This window comes from Corapipo altera, unplaced genomic scaffold, assembly GCF_003945725.1.
Source record: "Corapipo altera isolate COAL_440 unplaced genomic scaffold, ASM394572v1 49, whole genome shotgun sequence".
Classification (NCBI taxonomy): domain Eukaryota; kingdom Metazoa; phylum Chordata; class Aves; order Passeriformes; family Pipridae; genus Corapipo; species Corapipo altera.
Window position 1 is genome coordinate 708,392 of NW_020884879.1, and position 22,685 is coordinate 731,076.

At 37.6% G+C, this 22,685-nt stretch overlaps 1 protein-coding gene across 1 annotated transcript in view; it reads left to right on the forward strand.

Moving 5' to 3' along the window:
- The window catches only part of YES1 (YES proto-oncogene 1, Src family tyrosine kinase), a 50,090-nt gene that overhangs the window by 17,711 nt on the left and 9,694 nt on the right, over nt 1-22,685 (forward strand). The window contains exons 2-4 of the mRNA XM_027638594.1: nt 15,937-16,209; nt 20,324-20,423; nt 21,487-21,585. Of these exons, the coding sequence (XP_027494395.1) occupies nt 15,945-16,209; nt 20,324-20,423; nt 21,487-21,585 (464 nt within the window). The 5' untranslated portion in view covers nt 15,937-15,944. The remainder of the gene's footprint in view (nt 1-15,936; nt 16,210-20,323; nt 20,424-21,486; nt 21,586-22,685) is intronic.

A 22,685-nucleotide genomic window follows, 5' to 3' on the forward strand; every position in this document is an offset into this window, starting at 1 on the left:
GGACACTAGCTTGACTGGCACACCAATTGAGTGGAAGTCTTGGTTTTTTCCATTAATTGGGTTTCAGAGGTTTAAAATCAGCAGTATGTAGCCTGTTTCACATTTTGTGTTATTTGAAACTGCTCTGCTTTTACAGCAGGTTTGAAACTTAACAAGTAGGATATATTCACATTGCCTGATTTCTAAGTACTGTCTAAGGCTATCTGACTAGCTGTCTTGCCAACTGGTTTGATTTTTGGGGTGAGAGGATGACAACAGGGACTAGCATAATGAGAAGAGCAGGGCATATAACACAATTGTCTTTCTGTTCTAAACTATCTGTTAAATTTTAGGAATTAAAAAAAAAAATAAAATTAGGTGTCCTTAAAATCATTGCTTCTCTACTGGAGCCTGTGTCTCTCCACTGGTTTTTCAGCAAGTCTGTTTGAGGTGATCCAGCCTTCAAATTTTGAGGTCCAAAAGGTAGGCAGTGCAGATATGTTCCTTAATTTTTGTTTCTGTTTGTCTGGAGCAGGCACTTGGAATGGCTGGTATCCTTTTAAAATATTTTTTATGCTATGCCATGCTCACACATAAAAGCCCTCGCCCCTTCTTTTTTCCTGTTTATAGATCTTGATTCTTGTCAGTGGAAATCTTTTTTTCTGTCTTTCCTTCTTGAAACTCTACTTTTTTATGTCATGACTTGTGGAAAACTTTTCCTCTTGATCACACTGATCAAGTCCTGCCATCAGACTCTATCCTTATACCTCAGTCAAAAGTAAGAAACTATTACAATCCTATTGCTGTTGTACCAGTTCTATTTTTCTATTATTTAATATTCTTATGTTCAGTTATGTATCAAGGCTGGTGAAGTTCTGTCAAGTTTGTTGCGGTTTTTTTACATTGAAATGAGTATTTTTTTTTAGTTCCTACATCAGCCTGAACATGCTAGAAAAGTGGTTTTGGATTACAAAATAACTCAAAACATTTCAGGTTATGTATATTATAGAAAACTGTATCCTTTTAACATTTTACTTCACCAGATACAATCATGGTGGGAAGAGGAGTTCCTCAGGAGGAGCTTAGGGTAAATCACTGGTTGGAAACTTGGAACCAAAGGATTATTGGGGTTCCTAACTGGGAGAACTGCATGTTGTACAGATATTGTGTGGGCTCCTTGCTCGTACCGACAAGGATGTAAAGCAGTTCTCAGCTCTCTAACAAAAATAGCAGAAGTTAGAAGTAATAGCTATGACATGCTGAGGAAAGATGTGAGGACCGATAAAACACGTCGCCAGCCCCTTAGCACTAGCAGAAAATTTGTCAAATAGAAATTGCTAGGCTCTCTTAGAAAAAAACACCTTCCCTGTGAGAGGGGATGTAAAAAACCCCATTAGTCTCTGTCATTTGGGAGTGGCTGGATAATTTTCCCCGTTCCTAGTCTGGCAGTTTAATGCTGGGTGTTGTAGGAGCATAAAATGCAAACCTTTCAGTTTGTGCGATAAGGAGCAATTGCTGAGCTCTCCACTTGATATCGAGTAGGACTTTGCTTGGGGACAATATCCCTTCTTTGTGTTGAGTTACAACCATTTAGTAGAAATACGAAGTGCTACCTACTGCTTCCCTGTAGACTGTTCCAAAGTTGTTACACTCCCTTCTGTATATTTCTCCTTTCTTTTTACTGTGTATTTGGAGTTTAGTGCTGTATTGTGCAGATCTTACCTGTCTTTCGACCAGTCACCAGTGAACTATGCCACTCTTCTGCTGGCTGCAGGTACAGGTATTTACATCTAATTTTGCTTAGTCTCAAAATTATCACTCCTAGTATTACTCTTCGTGAATAGCAGTGGATTCTAGCAGCAAGCAGTTCACTAATTGCTCCGAACAGCAGAACCTGTTTTTCAGCAGATTCATTTTGTGTTTAGTCTGGGAAACTGTTAAAAAATATGCAAAATTGATTCTTTAGGCTAACCTGTGGGATGATAGTATTGCGTTGCTTCCTGCTTGAAAGATGACATTTAGAAGTATTAAGTTTATAAAACTGATGAGACTTAAGGAATTTTGGTAGTTTAGAAGATTTGGGCTTAGCAAAGAAATCCCATTTCTGCTGGTGAGGGATGACATGTAGCTTTCTCTCAGATACAGCTTCCTATTTGAACCCATGACAAGTGAGAAATACAAGTTCTTACATATCTGTAAACTGTCAGTTAAGAAGAACCAGAACACTGAAATGAGTAAGAAAACCACATAAAAGGACTTAAAATACCTCTTCCCCACCTTCCAGGGGAGATACGGAATGAGACTCTCTTTCCTTTCTGTTGTTTTATGGAGACATGATAAAATAGAATTATTTTAAATGTTTGTATTTTTTGATTTGTTTTCGAAAGTTTCAGTCAGTTTGTCAAATCTGCAGCAAGGTGTGCATATTTAAGCTCTTTTAACCATGCTGCTTATTTTTTAAGATGAGCAATTCTGTTATTGAAAGATTTCTATTATGCAATATTAGTTCTTTTTGAATATTGTTAGTTTGTTGTTTCCTTCATTATTACTCATGACTGAAATCCTTCTGACCTATGACCAAAGTTTAAATAACTTGTGGAGGTTTCTGAGGAGTAAGTTGTTTGATGTGCATGCTTCTGCTGGATCCCTAATACTTTCCCTCCACCCTTCAATTTAACATTTAATTGAAATGGAAATGTCCTTCCTTCTGGCAATACTTTTGGAGTCAAAAGAATATTGCTGAAAGTGATATTTGTTACAGCAAATTTGTTACTAAACAGTAGTTATTTAGCCTGAAGAGAATCTTTAAACATACTCTTGTAAATAAGGTACCTTTTCACACCCCCCTCTCATCTATTTCTGTTTTATTTGGTATTCTGTACCGTGGCTAAAACTTATGAAAGTTATCAGTTGTGTTCACTTTGCACATCTTCGGGGGGTAGTGACCGATGATGTGTTTTACACGTTGCTGGATAGTTCATGTTTGGAAAATGCTGAATTAGAGGGAAGGCCTATTGACTACTGTGGAAAGCCTTTTAAAAAGAGAGACAGAAAACTGATGTCATCTTTAACATGTCCTTAGAAGATGTCTGAAGACTTCAACAATTTTTTTGAGCTGTATTTTGATAAAGCTCCCCATCACATGAAATACTAAGATGGTTTTCCTTTGTTTCACTCCATCAAATAAAAACACCCTCAGGAAAAATTTGTCTTTGACATCGTTTTTACAAATGCTTTTATGAATTGTGTTTAAAGCCCTTTCAATGATTTTAAGTGGTAGAAAAAAATCAGCAGATGAGTCTAAACGAAAGCGAACAAGGAATGGGAAGCAAATGCTTTGTGGTTTTATGTTACATGCCATCATTGCAGGCTTGGTACACCCGCTACAAGTCACTCTAATTGCTGGTGTGGAGCTGGAAAGGATTGAGTGTTTTGATTCCTTAGGCAAATGAAACAACATGAATGTGAGGTAAAGTAGTATCCTTGTTTTTGAAAGCAAAGAATTAAGATTTTTCAGTAGCAGGTTCATGAAATTGCTGCTGAAATGCCCACATTTGGAACAAAACTTTTCAGTTGAAGACAGAGGATATATCTACTTTGCAGGAGCCAACCCTGGTCTAGAACAAGTGGCTATAACCTACAAATAAGGTAGTTCTGCTTCCCAAGACAAGGATGTGAGTGCTTTCTTTCTGCAGTGTACTTACTGAGGGGCAGCAGAAATGTCTTTGTCCTGCAGAAGTAGATAAACTTAGAAGGTAGAGCTACTGCCTGGCTGAGATCCACGCACGTTGCAAAACACAGTGCTGAGTGCTTTCGGGGCAGATCACAGAATGATGAACAGGGCGATGAAATATTGGAGATAATCATAAGAAACCCTGGGTAGGAAAATGGCGAGACTCTTATGTCCTGTTGTTTCCATTTTCAGATGAGTGATAGACTTTAATTTTTTTTCCCAAATTTGTCTCACAGCTCCACAGTTAGTCTGGATTAACTGAGAGTCATACCTGTGTAATACAGAAAAATTATTATACTTTTAGCAAGTAGGATATGGGCCATGCTTTCAGGATGCAGAAATTTCTGTTCTAGAGCAGTACTGAAAAAGATGTGAGAATCATAAGGGACAGTGGCTGCTGTCAAAATAAATACTAGAGATCTCAGATGGGCCCAGGGAACATCATGAATTTCAAAAGGTCAAGTGCGAGGTCTGACACCTGGGTGAGGAAAATCCCCAGGAGGAATGAACTGAGAGCAGGCCTTCAAGGAAGAACATAAAGATATTTGTGGATGAAAAATTGGACATAAGCCGACCATGTCTGCTTGCAGCCCAGAAATCATATTCTGGGGAGCATCAGAAGAAGTGTGACAAGGAGGCCGAGGGGGGTGATTCTGCCCCTCTGTTCCACTCCGGTGAGACCCCACCTTGAGTTCTGCATCCAGCTCTGATGCCCCAAATGTAAGAACAATGTGGAACTATTGGAATGTGTCCAGAGGAGGCCACAAAGATGATCAGGGGGCTGGGATACTTCTCCTGTGAGGGCAGGCTGAGAGAATTGGGGTTGTTCAGCCTGGAGAAGAAATGGCTCCAGGAAGAGTTAGTGTGGCCTTTCAGTACATAAATGGAGCTTATGAGAAACATGGAAAGGGACTTTTTACCAGGGCCTGCAGTGACAGGTCAAAGGGTAGCAGTTTTAAGCTGAAAGATGGTAGCTTTACACTAGGTATAAGTAAGAAATATTTTACAGTGAGGGTAATGAGACCCTTGAAGAGGTTACCCAGAGATATTGTGGATGCCCCATCCCTGAAAGTGTTCAAGGCCTGATTGCATGAGGCCCTGACCAACTTGATCAGTGAAAGATGTCCCTGCTTATGGTTATGGGGGCTGGAACTCTAGATGATCTTTAAAGGTCCTTTCCAATCCAAAACATTCTGTGATTATATGAAAGAAGGATTAAGGAATATCTCTTACCTTGAATCCCATGTTCCTAGTGATCACTCTTAGTGGGAGGCACTGAAAAAACTGAGGGATCTTGGAGAAAATGAGATGGTTGAGTGACTGGAAAGTGACTTGGTAGACTGGAGTCTAGTGGGACTGCATCATTCTTGTCAAGGGGAAGGTTTAAGAGAGGCATGATCTTTTTACTTGCACAGAAAACAGAAACAAGATAGTGGTAGGTCTCCAAGGCAAAGGTGTTTTCTGGATGTTGGCATTAAATTCAGATGGGATATGAGACGTGTACTGTTAGCAGTTACTGTATTCAAAATTTAGGACTTGTCCAGAGTGTGGGTGAGCTTTCCATAACAGTCACTTTGAATGAATTTGAGTGTGTGTGTGTACATTCAAGACCGTAAAAGGAAAAATTAATTCAGGGCAGCCCTATGGCCTCTGTTGTGCAAGATGCCTGACAAGCTAATTAAGATAATGTCTCCTGGTCTTCTTGCCTATGAACACTATTATATTTGTCAGTGTACAAACAGTAGAACAGCAGTAATGATAGCTATTAGGATAATAGTTCTTGTTTAGTTAAACCATCACCCAGCTCTTCCCTTTTAGTAAAGTTGTTATTTAGCAGGTGTCATCTTTCTTTTGTTTAATTTTGAATTTATTTACAATTGTACTTTTCACTTTTTTTATGTGCAAAGGAAAAACACAAGCTATTGATTCATGAAGAAGAATGTACATGTGTGTTTGTAATTGTTTATAGATAGATTCATTTTTTGTTTTAGTCAAAAGGTTGGTATTTTCAAGCTGGCTTCTTGAAATTCCTGTTTTTCAGCAAAGAGCTAATTGTTGAAGGAGGTCTGGGTATATGGCCTGTGAATAAATGAACTGCAATGTTTTGTCAGTAATTGGATTTATTTACTTTAATTACTGATTTTTCTTAACATGGTAATCATGTCAATTATATTAGAATAAAATAGCATTGAGAATAAAAGAGAATTTACTTTCAACTTAGGGTGACATTTGGCAAAATTTTTGTCTCCAAAGCAGGAATGTTCAAATGTCAAGTAACAGTGTATCAAACACGCCAAATAAATAACATCTCAAATTCCATAAGATTCCCTAGCAGTGATCCTGTGCTATAATTTGGGAGGGTATAGCAGTCATTTATTATAGGATCTTTTGTTGATTCATCTCTTTAAGTTCCTGCAACTGTTCCTTTCCTTTATATTTATAAGTTGACTAATGAAGTTGCAAGTGGATTCTTGCTGATAGTGAATTCCTCTGTTACCTTAAAATATAATTGCCACTCCAGCTGAGAAAATGAAAATTATTCATATGAATTTCAGTATCACCGACTTTCTGAGAGCTTGCAAATGTTGTAGTCCATTTTTCATATGTACTTCATAGTTGAACATTGAAAGAAATTGCTTCTTAAATTTATTTTTTTTGGAACAAAAATGCTGCAATTTGTTCTTCTACCTTGGAAGTTTTGTTTTTTCTGCAAGGCAGATGTCCCTTGGGAAGGTGTTTTGCGTGCTTCCTGCTGTGAGACCAGGAAAACAGAATGTTAGTTTATTGTAGTAAAGGGAACTTAAAAGTCACTTTTTAAATAATTTTTAGATACTTTTTAAAAAATAATATACTTCAATAGAATGGTTGAAAACTGGATGGGTGAAAATGGTCTATGATAGCAGGCATACTTTTTGGGTTTTTTCCAAATAGGATTCAATGAAAACAAAATATTTCTATTTATAAATTGGTTCCTAAATCTGAAATATACTAGATAGCTTTGGCAAGGTATATGACATGCCTTAGAATCTGAAACAGTCTTTTGGCCAGACTTCTTAAATATATCAGACTTTAAGTTTTTAGGATAATTGTAATTATTTACAAATTAATAAAAGTAGCTGTTACACTAAAAAAAAAAAAAAAAAGCAGAATTGTCCTTCTCTGCATTTATGTATTGACTGTGTACTTAAATGTTCAAGACAATGGAGCAGCAGTAATACTGTCTAGACAATATGTTGGTTGTTTTGTCTGTGGTATCATTTGTTGTCAGAGAAAATGGTTTTGTGTGGTAAGGGCTTGAAATTGTATGGCTAGACATTGTAACTTTAAATTTTAAAAATGGTCTCGTGTATATGTATTATATATCTCATCACATAAAATTGATTTTGCAATTCTGATATTTTAGTTTCTCCCTTGTGATCTTGACTGCTGGAAAAGAAAATCCATCACTGTTCTGTGTCCATTGGTGTTGTGTATTTTGCACAACACTTAGGTTTGTCAGCAGATTTTTTGTTGTTTGTACAGAAGCTCAAATTATTTTTCACTCTTTCTGGATGTGAACAATATGTTGACTTCACTCAAAATTCACAATACATCCTGAAAACAAACTTTCTTAATATAGAAGCTCTATTTAGCAATTGGTAGAGGTTTTAAAAATTAAGTTTAATTATTTTAATTTGACATATTTTCTCTGCTCTGCTTTGGAAGTTAGAAGCAGCTCCCTCAGGCTCTAAGTCAGGTACCCCCAGCTAGACTCTGTGCCTACAGCAGCTGGGTTTGGGGTGTTAGCTATTTTTACGTTTGGTTGGGGTTTTTTCCACCAAACATCTTTCTTTTGTGCTTTCCATTGTCTTGCACACAAGGTAGGCAGCTTCCAGCTGAAGTGAAAATTGCTTATGTGAGCAAATGGAAGATGAGGTTGATGATGGGAGTGTACTTTTTCAGATGCTTGAACAGTTTGGATGAGGAAGCCTTGCTTAGATGTGTCAGGCTGCTACAGTTGCAAGATCTTAGTCCAGGTCTCGGCTGTGACATTCACCCCCTGTGGGTTTTCCTAAGCCTTGTCTAGAACAGAATGTTTGTGATGTTTAAATCTATATCATTATAGTCATAATTACTTTTATTTTCTTGGATAAGATTATTCTGACTTGAACCAGTAAGCATAAAACAATTCCTGTAAAGACATATGAGGGTACAAATCCTGTGCAGATGTTGCATCAACATAAGTACATTAATTTAAATTCATAAGCCAGGTCATACTGTTGGACTTTTTTTCATATAGCTGAGTCCTTAACCTTCATCTATGGACTTTCTGAGCTGCAGATTGGTGGAGGCTGGAGCAGTCTGCACTCATCCTGCTTTTCTCATCTTCCAAGGCATCTCCTGCCTCATACAAAGAGACAACCTTATTCATTTTCAGAGTCCAGGCCCATGGTGAAGGTAGAACTCCTGGTTAGAGGCAAAGGCTGCTGTTGAAGACAGGATACTGAACTAAGTGGTCTTTGACTAGAAAAGCCTTTAAAATTACAGTAGGCTTGCTTGCTTCTACCTCTAGTCTGGCCATTTACTAGTTTGATTGTAAAAGACACCTTTTCTTGCTATGCTTGCATACAACATCTGGTCAAAGGACACCTACACAATCTCAAATAGTGTGGGTGAAACTCTGATAATAAATAAACACAAATTTCTGAGTGTGCAGCCACATATCATCCATGACATGATCATTGTCTCCAGTATGCTCCTGCAGCCTTTGCCTGTCTTAAAAATGAAAGACCACCTCTACAGATTCACCTGTCCAAGTACAGAGTGAGTGGGAGGAAATGCTACCTGTTTGGCCCAGATAAAAGAAAGAATGTAATTGAGAGGGAAAACTAAGAGTGTGTTCGCATCTCTCCTTGCTTTACCTCACTGATAATCCTTAATTCCAATTTTGTTGTTAGAACTTTTTGTTGTCATGGTTAATTTTTCCTCCAACTCTGTAACCTGACATCCAGTGGGACCTTGCAGTTGGATAGTAGGGCTTGCTGTGCATTGGTACAAGGCTCGTACTGCCTGCTGGGTTAGTTATACTACCTACCTATTAGTTCCAACAAGGACAGTAGGTGTTTCTTCAGGAGAGAAGCCTTTGTCTGGGACGATGCAAACTGGAGGACTGTAAGTCCTCAGACTCCTTCATAGATACGATGTTTAAAGTCTGATACATCTGAGAAAATGTCCCATGTCTAAGCCATTCAAAGCTTAGAGGAAGTATACTTCTGTCAAACTTCTTGTCTTCAATTCCAAAAAAAGTCAAGAAATGGAAGGACATGAAGGATTGAAGGACCTTATTCTTTTTTATGGAATTCCTGCTAATCCTAATTTTTCAGGTAGTGTTTTGAGATCTGGTATTCTTTCAGAGCACAGTTGTGATCTTATAAGTTAAGTAACTAGTTCTTGTAGAAGGATCAGTCTTAATCATTAATTTAAAGCAAATTTAATATTCTAAGTCCTGTAAAAAGCAGAACTAGAACAGAAATATTATATATTTTCAAAAGCTTTTAACTCTGAAATACAAAATGTCCACCTAAAAAAGCATTTTTATACTCATTGTTTTTTCTCTCTTTGTACAGAATCCTCCATTTGCTATGCTGAGTTTGCTAGCTGTAGCTTTATTAGCACACAATTTGGAGTTTATTCTGCTGCTGTGAAATCAAGAGTGACCACAGCAGCCCCAGAATTTTTCCTTTAATATGTTTGTATAGTCGTGATTGAAGAGGACTTGGTCTGTAGAACCACTAGGATTCAAAAGTTCAGCTTGCATTAGTCAGTGATAAAGAGGATGGTTTTAAATATACATTTTAGTGTTTGGGCAAGTTGAGGGCTAATAGTGCTGGTTTATGGGGTTTTATTGGGGTAAAATTGCACAAAGATGTGTGGTAAACTTTGAAATTAAAGTAACCTAAATCCTTGCTTCATTGGGGGTTTTTAATGTTTCTTCCTTTATCTTCCTTTGTGCTCCTTATTAGATCATTAATTACAGGGTCGTGTCAGTTAAACTTTAAATGCATAATGATACAGACTCTAAGGTCTCATTACACTAATGTTACTGCTAATTATAAAACTGAATGCAGTAGAATATCATTCTTTGAAATGCCATGGATTGTTCATGGTAAAATAAGCAAACCTTGCAATTTATGACAGCTCATAAAATATAAATTATATCTCACGATAAGAACTGCATAATTTAAAAAAAAAAGTCTGTATTCTGTGAAGAACACAGAGCAATTCTCTTTAGTTTACTTTCCTTTACAAACATAGCAGGTTGTTTGGTAGACAAGAAAGTCCACTCCTGTTTTCATACCAAAGCAGTGATCTGTTAAAGATGGACTGAATAAGCTGGATGTTACTAGCCAAAGAGGTTTTTAGGCTACCACCAGCTGAAACCAGCTGTTTGGCAGATGCTCTACATTGTTTGCCCAGTGTACAAAAAGCCAGTATAGGTTCTGTGTCTCTGATGACATATGGAATCAGCTCTACACTTGTTTAAGCAAATAGACAGCTGCCAGCTAATGGATCCATTAGCAAACTTCCCACAGAATATCCTGTCTTTATCACTGCATGAAATTTTAATAACTTTAAATCATTATTTTAGTTGAAAGTTAAGAAGACCTTTTTGTAAGACATTTGTTTCACAGAAGTGAGAGCACATCTTTTCTTGACAGAAACAATTTATTTTTTTATGCTAACACTGAGAAGTGAAGGTAAAGTAGCAGTAGAAATCTTCAATGTTTTTTTCATCTTTCTATTAGCAATTTGTGAACCTCAAATGAAATTATTTTTCTATGTTATACAGCATGAGTAGTTATTTTTTAGTTGGAGAATTTTTTTGGTGGTTTTTAAGTGGGACTATATTTGCAGTCTTGCTTTATCTTTCTGGAGGGAGATTTGACTTGCTCGTTCTTCTGACTTTTTCTTCATAGTGAAAAATTACTCAAGTGCTCTTTTTTAGCTGTATGACCAATTTTAGTAATCAAAAGGAATGAAAACAATACATTGCAACCTAACCTGCCCTTCCCTTGGTGATTTTTCTTTGCCCTACCTCTTGCATTTAGTTGTTGTACAGTTTTAGTACCCAGTTTACACCAGAGGTTGAAGAGGGAGCAACTCCCTAGAGCATCTTTCCCTTTGTGGCACGTTGAAACAGCTACATGTGACTGACATTGCTGGCCTCAACTTGTGATGAAGTCTCCAGAAGGCATCTGGGGACACGCTGCATTGTAACAGAAGTGCAAGATCAGAAGAGTGGTTTCAGTTGGCCCTAAGAAGAAACTCCCCATTTTTCTTCGTTTTTTTTTCTAGTGAATGGGTTTTGTTCTCAAATCCACTACAGCAAGTGAAACAAACCTGAGGCTCTCCCAGGCCTTGGTCTTTAGGGTTTCAGAGGCTAACACCTAGCCCTCAAAATCTTCATGCTGATGGGTGGAGTATGGGGGGAAGGTGAATATGGTGTTTAGAGGCATTTGCAGACTGCATTGCTCTGAGGCACCTGGCTGTAATAGACTCAGTTTTCCACCCGAGTTAAAGGCACCTCTTTCAAAGAAAAGTCTATCATCTTCCTTCACCACTGTAGAAGACCTTTCTTGAAGCACTCCTGACAATCTTGTGTCCCAAGGAACCAAGGAGTAACTTCTGTAAGTACCAACTGGAAAGAGCAGAGACACATTGGATGAACAAGTGGTTTCCTTGTGACACTCATCTCTCCAGGCTGGATGGACAAGGCTGCAGGCACCTTCTGAGAATTTGTCAGTATCCTAGAATATGATGGCTCTTGTAAAAACCTTGTTTTTCTTAGGCTGGTAGCTCATCCTTAAATGAAAGCAGAAAAAAACCCCAACAACACGAAGACTTTACTGGCCACACTTTCAGTTGTTGAACAAAGCTTTCTTCATGATCTGGCACACTGCTATAAAAAGGAGTTGGGAAGATAAGAGGGCAGCATTGACTTTTTTGCAGCTTTGTTTGGCAGGGGGTTTATTAAGGGTCCTGTGTCATTGTCTGAAGTGTTTGTAGAGTACTGAATGACAATGAACTTATGCCTTTTATATGACTTCTCCAAAAAGTGCAAGTCCGAAAATGTTAGTAAAATATCATTTGATGATTGCTTCCTGGAGTACTCTTATTCTTCTGTTGATTTTTGTGGGTATCCCGCTAACCTTCTGATATGGTTTGAAGCTGGCTCCCTACCAAGTCTCCAAACCTTACCACAAGAAGTCCCCGTCTCCCCCCCCAAACACCAGGGAGAAGAGGGAGAAAAACAACTAAGAAAAACCTGAAACGATAGAGAGACAGCTAAAGTGATATATATAAATATATTTACACTTATGTTACAGTTATATGCAATTGAAATATATACAATTTCACAAGGGAAAGGGAAGGGGGAAGGGAAAAGGAACAAAACCAAAATAAAATATATATATATATATCCCAATTAGTAGCCCAATATCTATCCGCTAAAAGAGTTAGCAAAGAAATGTCTCACTACGCCCCTTGGGACAACCAAGAGTTGCTCCGGGACGATCGCCGGCAACCTCCACCTGCCAAGGTCGACAAGGCCTTACCAGGCCTCGCTCCCCAACACAACAGACTCAACAGCAGGGAACCTGCACCTCCAAGCCGCCGGAAGGAAAGAGAACGAAGGCCTTCCCTCCTTTCTTCTTATAGTCTGGCTTACGTAAAAATCGTAGGGAATACTCGGTAAATCTGGGCCCTTCCTTGGTTACAAACTGGTCACCAAGGAAGGCCCAGACCAAACTACCACACCTTCACTGTCCCTATAATAATCGTTTTAGCTTCTGTTATTTCTTGCAAACATTCTAGCATAGGTTTGTTTTCATCTAGAGAGCAGATAAGACAGCTGGGCTTGTAGTTCATGCCTTTTTGAACATAGTTTCCTGATAGACCTCCACCCTTCCCTCGCCCAAAACATGTGGGTACAGTGATCAAGCCAATAGGTGAATATTTTTTCCAAAGAAAAAACAAGCTACTGAAGTTACTCAAGTAGATTGCTTCAGACACCAGTCTCCTCTAAAATAATGATTTAACTAACGGGAAATTGGTGGCTTGTGAATAACATGCCTTGGGCCAGTGTTTCTTTGAATAGATGTACCTCTACAGAGCAAACATTCTCATCTGAATCTATTTCTAAACAGAGTTCAATGCTTCAGAAAGAGAGCCATGAATTTTATGACAGAATTGTATTCCTTAATATTTTGTTACTGGTCAGGCAAAGATTGATAAATATAGTAGTGAAGTTATTTCAGTTGTATACATTGTCGATAACAAATGAAGTACCAGAATAATCAAATCCAATGTTGCACACCAGCTGCTTAGGGATTTTTTGTTCTTTATCCAGTAATTTATTACAAGACTAAACAGTACTAAGTCGCTGGGTTTTTCCCCCCATAGGGTGGGCAATCGTTTTTTCTTTACTTCTCACTCTTGGTTTATGTCTTCTTCCCTCCCCTCATGCCTCTAATTCCTCCTCACAAATGCATGCACAGTATTTTACAGAAGTTTATGTCTGTGTTTATCACTTTCAGAAGCTGAGGAGTTTGCTTGCTTAATTTTGTTTTGTAGATAATGCAGTTATAAAAGTAGAACATTTACATTTTTGTCTGCTTATTTCTGAAAGTCTTTCTCTTTGAAGTGCTGATTGAATCTCTGTTGTGAATCTCTGTTGTTAATCTCTTTAACCCCTTAAAGAAGATTACCTTAACAGTGAAGTGGCTGGGGAGGGGAGAGGCAGAGGAGAGGCTGTTTTTCTAGAATGAATTCGGGTCTTCAACTTAAGGGCTTTTCTCTGTGACACTCAAGTATTCCAATAGTAACTTCTTGCTGCTAACCACGGCTTAAGTGGGTGAGCACATGTGGGTGATAATAGTTATAACTGCAGTACAGCCTAGTCTTGTCGCCAGCCATTTGCTCAAATCAGCAATTCCTTGGGCAACATCCAGCAATTTTACCGGACTTGGTAAATTACTATATTTTTTTCTTTCTTTCTTTTTTTTTTTTTTGTTTAAATCTTGAGGTCTTATTGGCCTGTTGCAAGTTAACCAAATGCCAGAATTAAGGGAGGAAAAATATTTGTGGTGGACAGTTTGTCGTACAAATGTGTGTATATTTCTCTTTTAATCTACTTGATTAACAGAAGTAGTGTGCTGCACTTTTAAATTGTATGCTTAACTTCCACCCAAAAGCAAGGAATCAGTGCTATTAGCAAAGACATTTTTGCAAAGGTGAGTGAGTTTTTATTCAGTGCTAGCAGAAAACATTGACTGCAGTTTTTTAAAAAGAATCAAAGAAATAGGCCTCAGAGGAAGGCAAAAATTCACAATAGGCAGCCACATGGCCAAAAGAAAGTGGTTTGGATTACAATGTCTTTTTGCAGTGGTAGGGATGTTAAACGGATATGGTTCTGGGTGTTTGACTTCTATTGTGAATTAATAACTAGCTTTTCTACTGCAGATGGTAAGGCATTTTTTGTAGGGTTTTTAGACATATTACATTTCTTATACATGTATTTGAGCCGTGCTCTGTTGATGTTTGTTCACAGTTAATAAGTTGGCAATAATAGTATAAGTAAGAAAAAAATGAAAAGGTGTGCTTTTGTGATGATTCAGTATTCTGTGGAAAACTCTCAAATACAATTTGTAGAATTGCTGCTTGTTTCTGCATCAGTTATGTTGCAGTATTAGGGGCTGAAATGACAGCCCCTAAATGAAATACTTAATCTTTTTGAGCAGTAAATTTCATATGGTATTTCACTGGCTATGGACCTTGTTCTTTCCAGGAACTCTGATTCATGGTTCTTGCAGAAATTACAGTATCTTTAATATTGTAACGGTTAGTTATACAGAGGGTATTGGTTTCTCTCAGTGTGACTATATTAAGGCAGTATTTGTTTAAGTAAGATTTACTTTGTTCCATATTTCTGTGTCTAATAGTTAACAAGGTAAGAGAAATTGAAAAGGAAAAGAATAATTAGACACACAATGAGAAACATTGTGTTTCCTTAATTGTTAGTTAGAGTCCATGAAATTGTTATTGTAGTTATCAAAAGATGTGGTTTTCATGTTTTTGAACTCCTACTGTTTATTTTTTTTAATTGATTCATTAGAGAATGTGGAGCAGTTGATTTCCTCTTTGTGGAGGTTTCTACTTTTGAAGTTAAAGGAGATTTTTAACTCCCCCCCGTGAAGAATACAGGAATTTTAATGCCACACTAGTGCTGCATCTAATAGACACTCCTGTTTTCTTGCTGATTTGTTTCCCAGCTGGGGTAAGCCGGAAAATGCCTGCTACCAGTTTTCACCACCTGATAAATGGCAGGTGGTGACTTCTTAAGGCTGAGTCATGTTAATTGCTGGCGACAGGTCTCCTCTCTGATTCCCTCCATCAGCAGGTTATAGGTGTCCCCATAGTAAACAGCTCTGGCACAGTCTGCCTGTAGTGGGAGCTGTTGGCAATCCCGGGCAAACGGGGAGATAAATTGTCACCTGTCTGGGCACAGTTCTATTTCTAAACCCTTGTGGATGTTGTCATTACTCTTCTAATTTGTTTTATACTTCTAGTTACACTCTAAAGCTTAACCCTGTCCTTTGGCAGTGGATATTCCAGATTTGTTTGTGAGCTGTATTTGGGGGGCTGGCAATGGATGAAAGGTTCTCTCTATCTTTAAAGATGTTATTTGTAGTGCCACCAGTCAGTCAGGACTTCACTGCACAGGTACTTAAAAAAGAAAGCAGGAATGCCTCACTTGTTTTCTTTGTATGATTGCTTTGGATTTGCTTTGTATAACTGACTCTGGATTTGTCGTATCTGTTTCACCCTCCACCGTGCTAGAGAAGCCTTCAGTGTCTTCCTCATCTGTTGCCTGATTCCCTCGCTTTTGTTTTTCCCCCTTTTTTTAATTTGTTACCATTTGCAGTCCACCAAGAAAACTGGAATGAAGAATGATTCAAATGTGCTGTTAATATGTGATGCTGTAAGGGAAAATAATTAGGGCTTCTCTAGTCTGCTAATGGCTTAGATTTTATTCCAGAACACTTTTCATCAGAGTTTACACTCTGCATGTAGTTTAACAGGAATAAATTAGCATTCAGGGTAACTTTTTGGGAATCTCCTGTGTTAGCTATCAAAAGACACAACATGAAGATGAACTCTTTTTTTTTTTCGTCTTCTTCTCACAGAAGCAACCATGGGGTGCATTAAAAGCAAAGAAGGTAAAGGTCCAGCCATGAAATATAGAACTGAAAATGCTCCAGAACCTGTCATTTCCCATGTCAGTCATTATGGATCAGACTCCAGCCAAGCAACACAGTCACCGTCAATAAAGGGATCAGCAGTTAATTTTAATAGTCATTCCATGACTCCTTTTGGAGGGCCTTCAGGAATGACACCCTTTGGAGGAGCATCGTCTTCATTTTCAGCTGTGCCAAGTCCATATCCTAGTACTTTAACAGGTGAGTGTTACATAAAATAATGCTATCATTATTATTTGTTATTATAGCAGCTTGACAGTCATAGTCAAAAAATGCTATGACACATGGAGATAAATTGCAATAAATTGCCTTTTACAGATTTCTGATTTTCAATATCTCTACTACTGGATAATAATTCAGTCTGGGTGCCTGGGGCTTGAGGGTTTGGTATTTAGGCTTTTTATTTTTTGTGGGGGTAATTAGGATGGCAGCACAGAGAAATTTGAGACTTATTAAAGACAATAATGGGAATTGATGATATTGTGTTAGAAGTTCTAAGCTGTTGAAGGGATACATATGGGATAATGGCTTTAAACTTGGAGAGAGGTACAAAATGAAAAACACTTCAGATTCAGGAAATTGATATTTTAAACTGGGTTTCAGGCTTGATTAGCTGTGAGTTATATTAATACAATGTTGAATCTGTTTATTTATAAAGCTAAGCAGGATATGCAGTATATTCTACTGTATAAACAACATGTGTGAAACAAAAGAGCAGAAATCTCATTGTTGGTGGTCATATGAAAACCAAAATTGAAAACGTAAAAATAGAATTTGCAAGGCACAGAGACCTTCTTGACTGAGATATAGAAGATACAGCATTTTAAAGCAGCTTGCACATCTTGGTGTTATAAACCCACCTTTACATCAAAATCTTAAAACTTTATTACAAAAAATATTGATTTTGTGCACATGTCTAATTTCATAGTTTTGATGGATATTTTTGAGAGGAAGCTGTAATTTATTCTTTTTGAGAGAGAGAGGCAAGAAATAAACACTAATTTATTCTAGAAGCTTTGAACAGACTTCACAAAACAGAGTAAATAATTTCTTATTAGACTATTTCTAGTTTTCCCACAAACCTCTAATGTTGGCACAATTATAGTGCTTAAATGTTTCCTTTGTTACAGTGACATTTAAAGTCTTTTAAACACAAGAAATTTGAGATCCATGAAAACCCACTCTGACTTTGACATTAAGCAATTCAGAAACCAAATATGAATTGTCAGGTAATGATGACCTCATATTCCTTTTCTTTGGAATTCGTTAAAAACCAAATAATTAAAATGAGCATCTAACCTGTCTCAAAATTTATGAGTCAGCTCTGAATCTCCATTTTGGATGAACATATAAAGAAATTAAATAAGGGCAGCATTTCTTTATATTTATTAGCTCTACTGAGGGAAGTTTATTGTACTCATCTCCTCCAAGAACCTAAGTGTATTCTTTTTTACTAGATCTGGTTCTTAGTTCATATGGGAATCTCCAGTAGTGTGTGTGGGCACTTTTGGGCTTTACCAGTCATCGGGTATATAAGCCCCTCCCACGTACCACAAAGCCTTTGCTGCACAGACCAGAAGGGGTGTTCCCTTGCCTGTTCCTGTTCCTGCTGGTAGTTAAGCATGTTATATCTTTAAGCAGACTCAACAAGAGAAATTTCTCATGAAAAGAGAGTCTAACATCAGTGTGAAATTGATTATCAGCAGGCAGGTTGATTTGTGTGAACACTCCCATTGTTTTTCAATTAGGTAAAATGATACTGCATATGAAATTATTCCTCCTTGTTCTGTAAAACCAGCCTATCCACAGATGAACACACTTTTTAAATAAATAAAATTGTAGTAACAATTATTTGGTACATTCAGGACTGATTTTCAATACTGAATGTACCGAACACCAAAATTGGGTGGTTTTGTGAGTTGAATGAGATGACAACCTTCATCTGGCTGTAAGCTTTTTGTATTTGTGATGAATAAAACACTGGCAACATCCTGTTGCCCTTCGCTTCGCAAGAGAGGAGAATAGATGAACTTGTCAAACAGGATGTAAGTGTCAGTAGTACTTATCCAGTTGATCAGTGATGTGTGACAATAGGATGATATGGTTGTCATCGTGGACTGTAGTGAGGCTGAAAAGCGTTGAGCCATCTTTTATTCGTCTAGAGCAGAAAAGGAGGAGAAATCTGAGTTAGTCACACTGCTTCTGTATTACGCATTCTCAGTCATCAGATACTTTGAATTTATACAATATTACTGAAAATCAAAACAGAAAAATGGACTGCTGTTCTTGCCTTCCATGAAGCTATGTGAGTACTAGTGCTCTGAAATCCTCATGCTAAACAAGAAGGTAAAGTCTTCTCCTCAAAACCAGTCATAGATTAGAGGATGGGAATACTGACTTAAAGAAAGGAAAACCTTTAAGGGAAGTCTTGTGGTAACAGATAACTTAAACAGCTAAACTAGATCAGCTCGCAGTGATTCACAAAGAAAACAGCTGCAAGAGACTTAAAATCATTTGACAGTATCTTTGCTTAAAACATTCTGTGCTGATGCTGCTCTCCTTAAGTATTTTATTATTCTTTGTCATGAAATAAATAACACTTGTGAGTAAGAACAAAAAGAGGTTTTAAGGTAGCTGAAGTGTTTTGAGGTTCATGGAGTCTCCCAATTTCTTTATATGCAATTAAAAACTTTTGTGATATTGTGGCTTGAGGGTATTGATTTTTTTTTTCATCTGCTGAAGATATGTCCCTGGGGATGGTTTATTTCCATAAAGTTTGCTTTCTGTTTGTTTGAATGTGGTATGTGTCCCCACAATTTTCTTGCTCCAGGTAGAAGTTTGTGTCATCAAAATAATGTAATAATGTAGTAATACAGGTGAAAATTGGTAGAGCTGTGTTGATTTTTAACCTAAGTTAGGAGCTGTTAACTTCTAGGGAATATTTTCATTCATTCTCAGTTCATAAATCACACTTTAAAAAAAAACCTTCAATTACTCTAACCTCCTGTGGGGATTTTGTTCTGTTTCTCCTAGAGGAACTGTAAATTCATTTCCAGCTGAGGCCTGCTGAGAGACTGTAATCACAGGAAGACTCCAAATCAAATGAAAATATTTAAGAGATTAGGAGCTCTTGCATCAAAAAGTCTACATTGCAAAAGAATATTAGATATAGACTATCCCTGTTGCATTATGTATTCTTCCTTTCAGATCATGTTAATTGTAAGATCTAAAATTAGGTGCAACATGCTTCTGTTGGTGAACTTCCGTATATGTCCTGGTGCATATTAGAGATATAGTATTGTACATTTAAAAATAAGTTATTGCTTGGACTATCATCAGGCTTCCTAAATGTCCATTAGACTGTTAAATAGCATTTCAGGAGCTTAAAAAGTCTTTTTGAATTGTCCATTTGCAGTTTTCTATTTAACTTTCTCCTAGTTACAGTAGCTTGTACATCTCAAATAGCCTGTTCTCCTTTCCCTCTTCCTCTTTTAGCCCAGTTTTGTAGATTAGTTCTTTGAAGTGTAGAAAACATTTTCCTACCAGTCAATGTAGGATTCTTCCTACCATCCATCTCTCTCACATCTGTCCGGTTTGTGGGACACGTTCAACAATGTGCCCTATACCAGAAGTGGGATGGGGAAGCAAATCCCATAGGATTGGTGGAGTGCAGCTGTTCCTCCTGTGACCTGTCTTGGTCCTTGTTCTCTAGAGTAATTCACTGATGTATCATCCTCAGCAAGAGTCTGTTTCACAGCTGGGGAATTAAAAAAATCATTAGTCCTAAAGCAGAGAAATGTCTTTGTACCTTACAAGAATAATTTTTTTCTGGTTCAGTTCCTTGAGTAGATTTTAATGTGTAACCTCAGAAAGTTGGGAACACATTGGTTATTTATAGCTAAGTTCATCAGGAAACTACTTCTGTAAAAATTATTGGCCGATGGTTCACCATTGTGGTGTCGTGGAAATTGCATTTCTTAACAAGAAACAAGCCTAATAGAGAAATTAGGGGATTTTTTTACTGCTGATATGTCATGCAGGTTTCTGTATAGAAGTGCTGTAATTATTAGTGTAGTTCCAGCGATGTATCTAGTGGCCTTTTTTGGTGTGGAAGCATATTTTTAGGATGTCTGTTTATAGGCATTGCTCCGTTTTAAAAAATTAGCAGATTATTAATCCATCTTTCAAAATGAGATACAACCCAGAGTGTTTATTTGCTTTCAAATCTAAATTGATGAGTTGTTTCTTAAGTCCTTAAATCAAGTGTTGCAACATTACTGCTATATCATATGGTATTTTTTTTATTTTTCCTAAGGTGGTGTTACTGTATTTGTGGCCTTATATGATTATGAAGCTAGAACTACAGATGACCTTTCATTTAAGAAAGGTGAACGGTTCCAAATAATAAATAACACGTAAGTGTTCTCATTCACAGACTTCACATGGTTGTTGGGAATAATTAGATCCTCAACTCTTCTTGAAATCTGTGTATCCTATTTCAGTGAAGAGTAGATTGATTTTGTTCTTCTTTTCTTGAATGCATGCAATATTCAACATGCACGGCGTTAAAATATTTATACAGCTAAGACAATAATTGTACTGAGATCAAGATTTGGGTGCAGATGTAGAACTGTAGCGACTGGCGCAGCCCCAAGCCTGTCCTCGGGTGATTGGGTGACTCCCTCCCACTCCCTGCCCCAGGAAGGCACAGCCACCCCCTTCAGGACAGAAAAGGTGGAGATGTGCACCTTCCATCCCAGACTCTGCACCGTGCAGATACCCTCTGACAGGATTCCAGATTTCATGGGAGGTGGGCACAGCTGGCATCACCGCACTGCAAATTCCAGAGGCGAGTGTCCTGTACCAGGGACATCTCAACATGGAATTGCATCTAGCTGGCCTCCACAGTAAACTCATGTACAGATAGTTTATGAGTAGTTTGATGTTCAGTTGCAACAGGATTACTGCGTTACAGTCTGATTTCTAGAAGTCTAGTGAAGAGAAAGTAATTTGTCTGCTTTGGAGGTTTGCTTACACACAACTTTTTGGTGCTGTAATAATTGTAATTCATACATGTAGCAGTTTTCATTTGTTCAGTTCTCTTAATTTTATTAGCTGGCTTCCTGTCCTTTACTGCTGTCAGCATACAGGCAGAACGACCTGGAGAGGCAGATGAAGACTAGAGAACTGGGAAGTTCATTTACACATCTCTGCCATAAAACATTTTGGTTTTACATTTAAAAAAAAACACAACCAAAAAAAAGCCCCAAATCTTGAAAATATGAAATTCTGCTAAGAGGCACTAATGTTGCTTAGAACATAAGAAGATGCACGTAACTGCAGTACAAAATGGTTTAGATGCCTTCATAATTAAAATAACTTGTTACCTGAATTTGCCTGCCTTTCGTATGTGACTACAGGTGCTAGGGAATTATGCATTGTTTATATGTGGAAGAGGTAACTGATGTTTTATTGCAGGGAAGGAGACTGGTGGGAAGCAAGATCCATTGCTACAGGAAAAACAGGCTACATCCCAAGCAATTATGTAGCTCCTGCAGACTCCATTCAAGCAGAAGAGTAAGACTTGTATCCTGTCAATCGGTTCTTATTATTCATTCCGCACTTTGTACCCTGTGATACGGGGTACAGGGATGTGAATCCTTTAATTCAGTATATGTAACATTTTAGGATAAAGTAGGAGAATACTACTAATTAAAGAATAGCAATGCTACTTGAATTGTGTCAAAGGTATAATTATTAGTGTGAGGTGGACACTCATGCAGATGTTTTATGCCTGTTTGCTATACTTGGGGCTAAAGGAAAAATGATAGGAGAATGCAGCAGAGGTAAGAATTGGAGTACATACATTGCATACCACATAAAGCAAAAATGAATGGGATTTAGTTGAACAGTTCACACACCATCAACTCTACATTTTTATCCTTATTTTTGCATGCCAAACCCTGATTCAACATCACCTATATCCTTGGTATCACCTAATCTTGCATTCTAAAATAACATATGTTTCACAGTTATTGCTAATCTATTAATCTATAATAACTTTTTGGTGACAAAATTGTTTGGTACCCTAAGATGAATTTGGAAGATTATATTGCTTTGTGTGCCAGTACTTTCTACGTTTATTTGCAAACAAAGATCCCAGAGAGCTTACAGAATCACATAAAGAGACTGTGGGAACTGTGAGCTGGAGTACGGTTTCAGGTTATGCTTGTTCCAAGGGATTGTATTTGTTGTACGAGAAATATAAAGTTCCGCAGCTCTTGCTTCAATATACAGGCATGGTACTGCCAATAAGCAGTTCCCTGATACATGATCTGTGCACTTCTCTGCTTGCTACTGCACTTCTGGGAAAAGTGCCTGATTTTCAAGATGTTTCCTGAATCTCAAGCTGAGATTTTAGCATGTTGCTGCTGCTGTCACTTGGCTCTTTGCTATTATAAAGTGATTGCATCAAAGCTGCAGTGTTATTTTACACTCTTGAGTTTCATCTGGTTTTAAAATTACTATCTTTTTCTTAATTTTTTTTTTAGACATTGAGGGGTTTTTTTTAATTATGCAATAAAAGCATAGTGTCATCACAACTGTGGTGGTGGTAAAATGGAAATTATAGCCTTTTGCAAAGAAACTGTGGCTCCTAAAGATTGGCAGAACAGAGT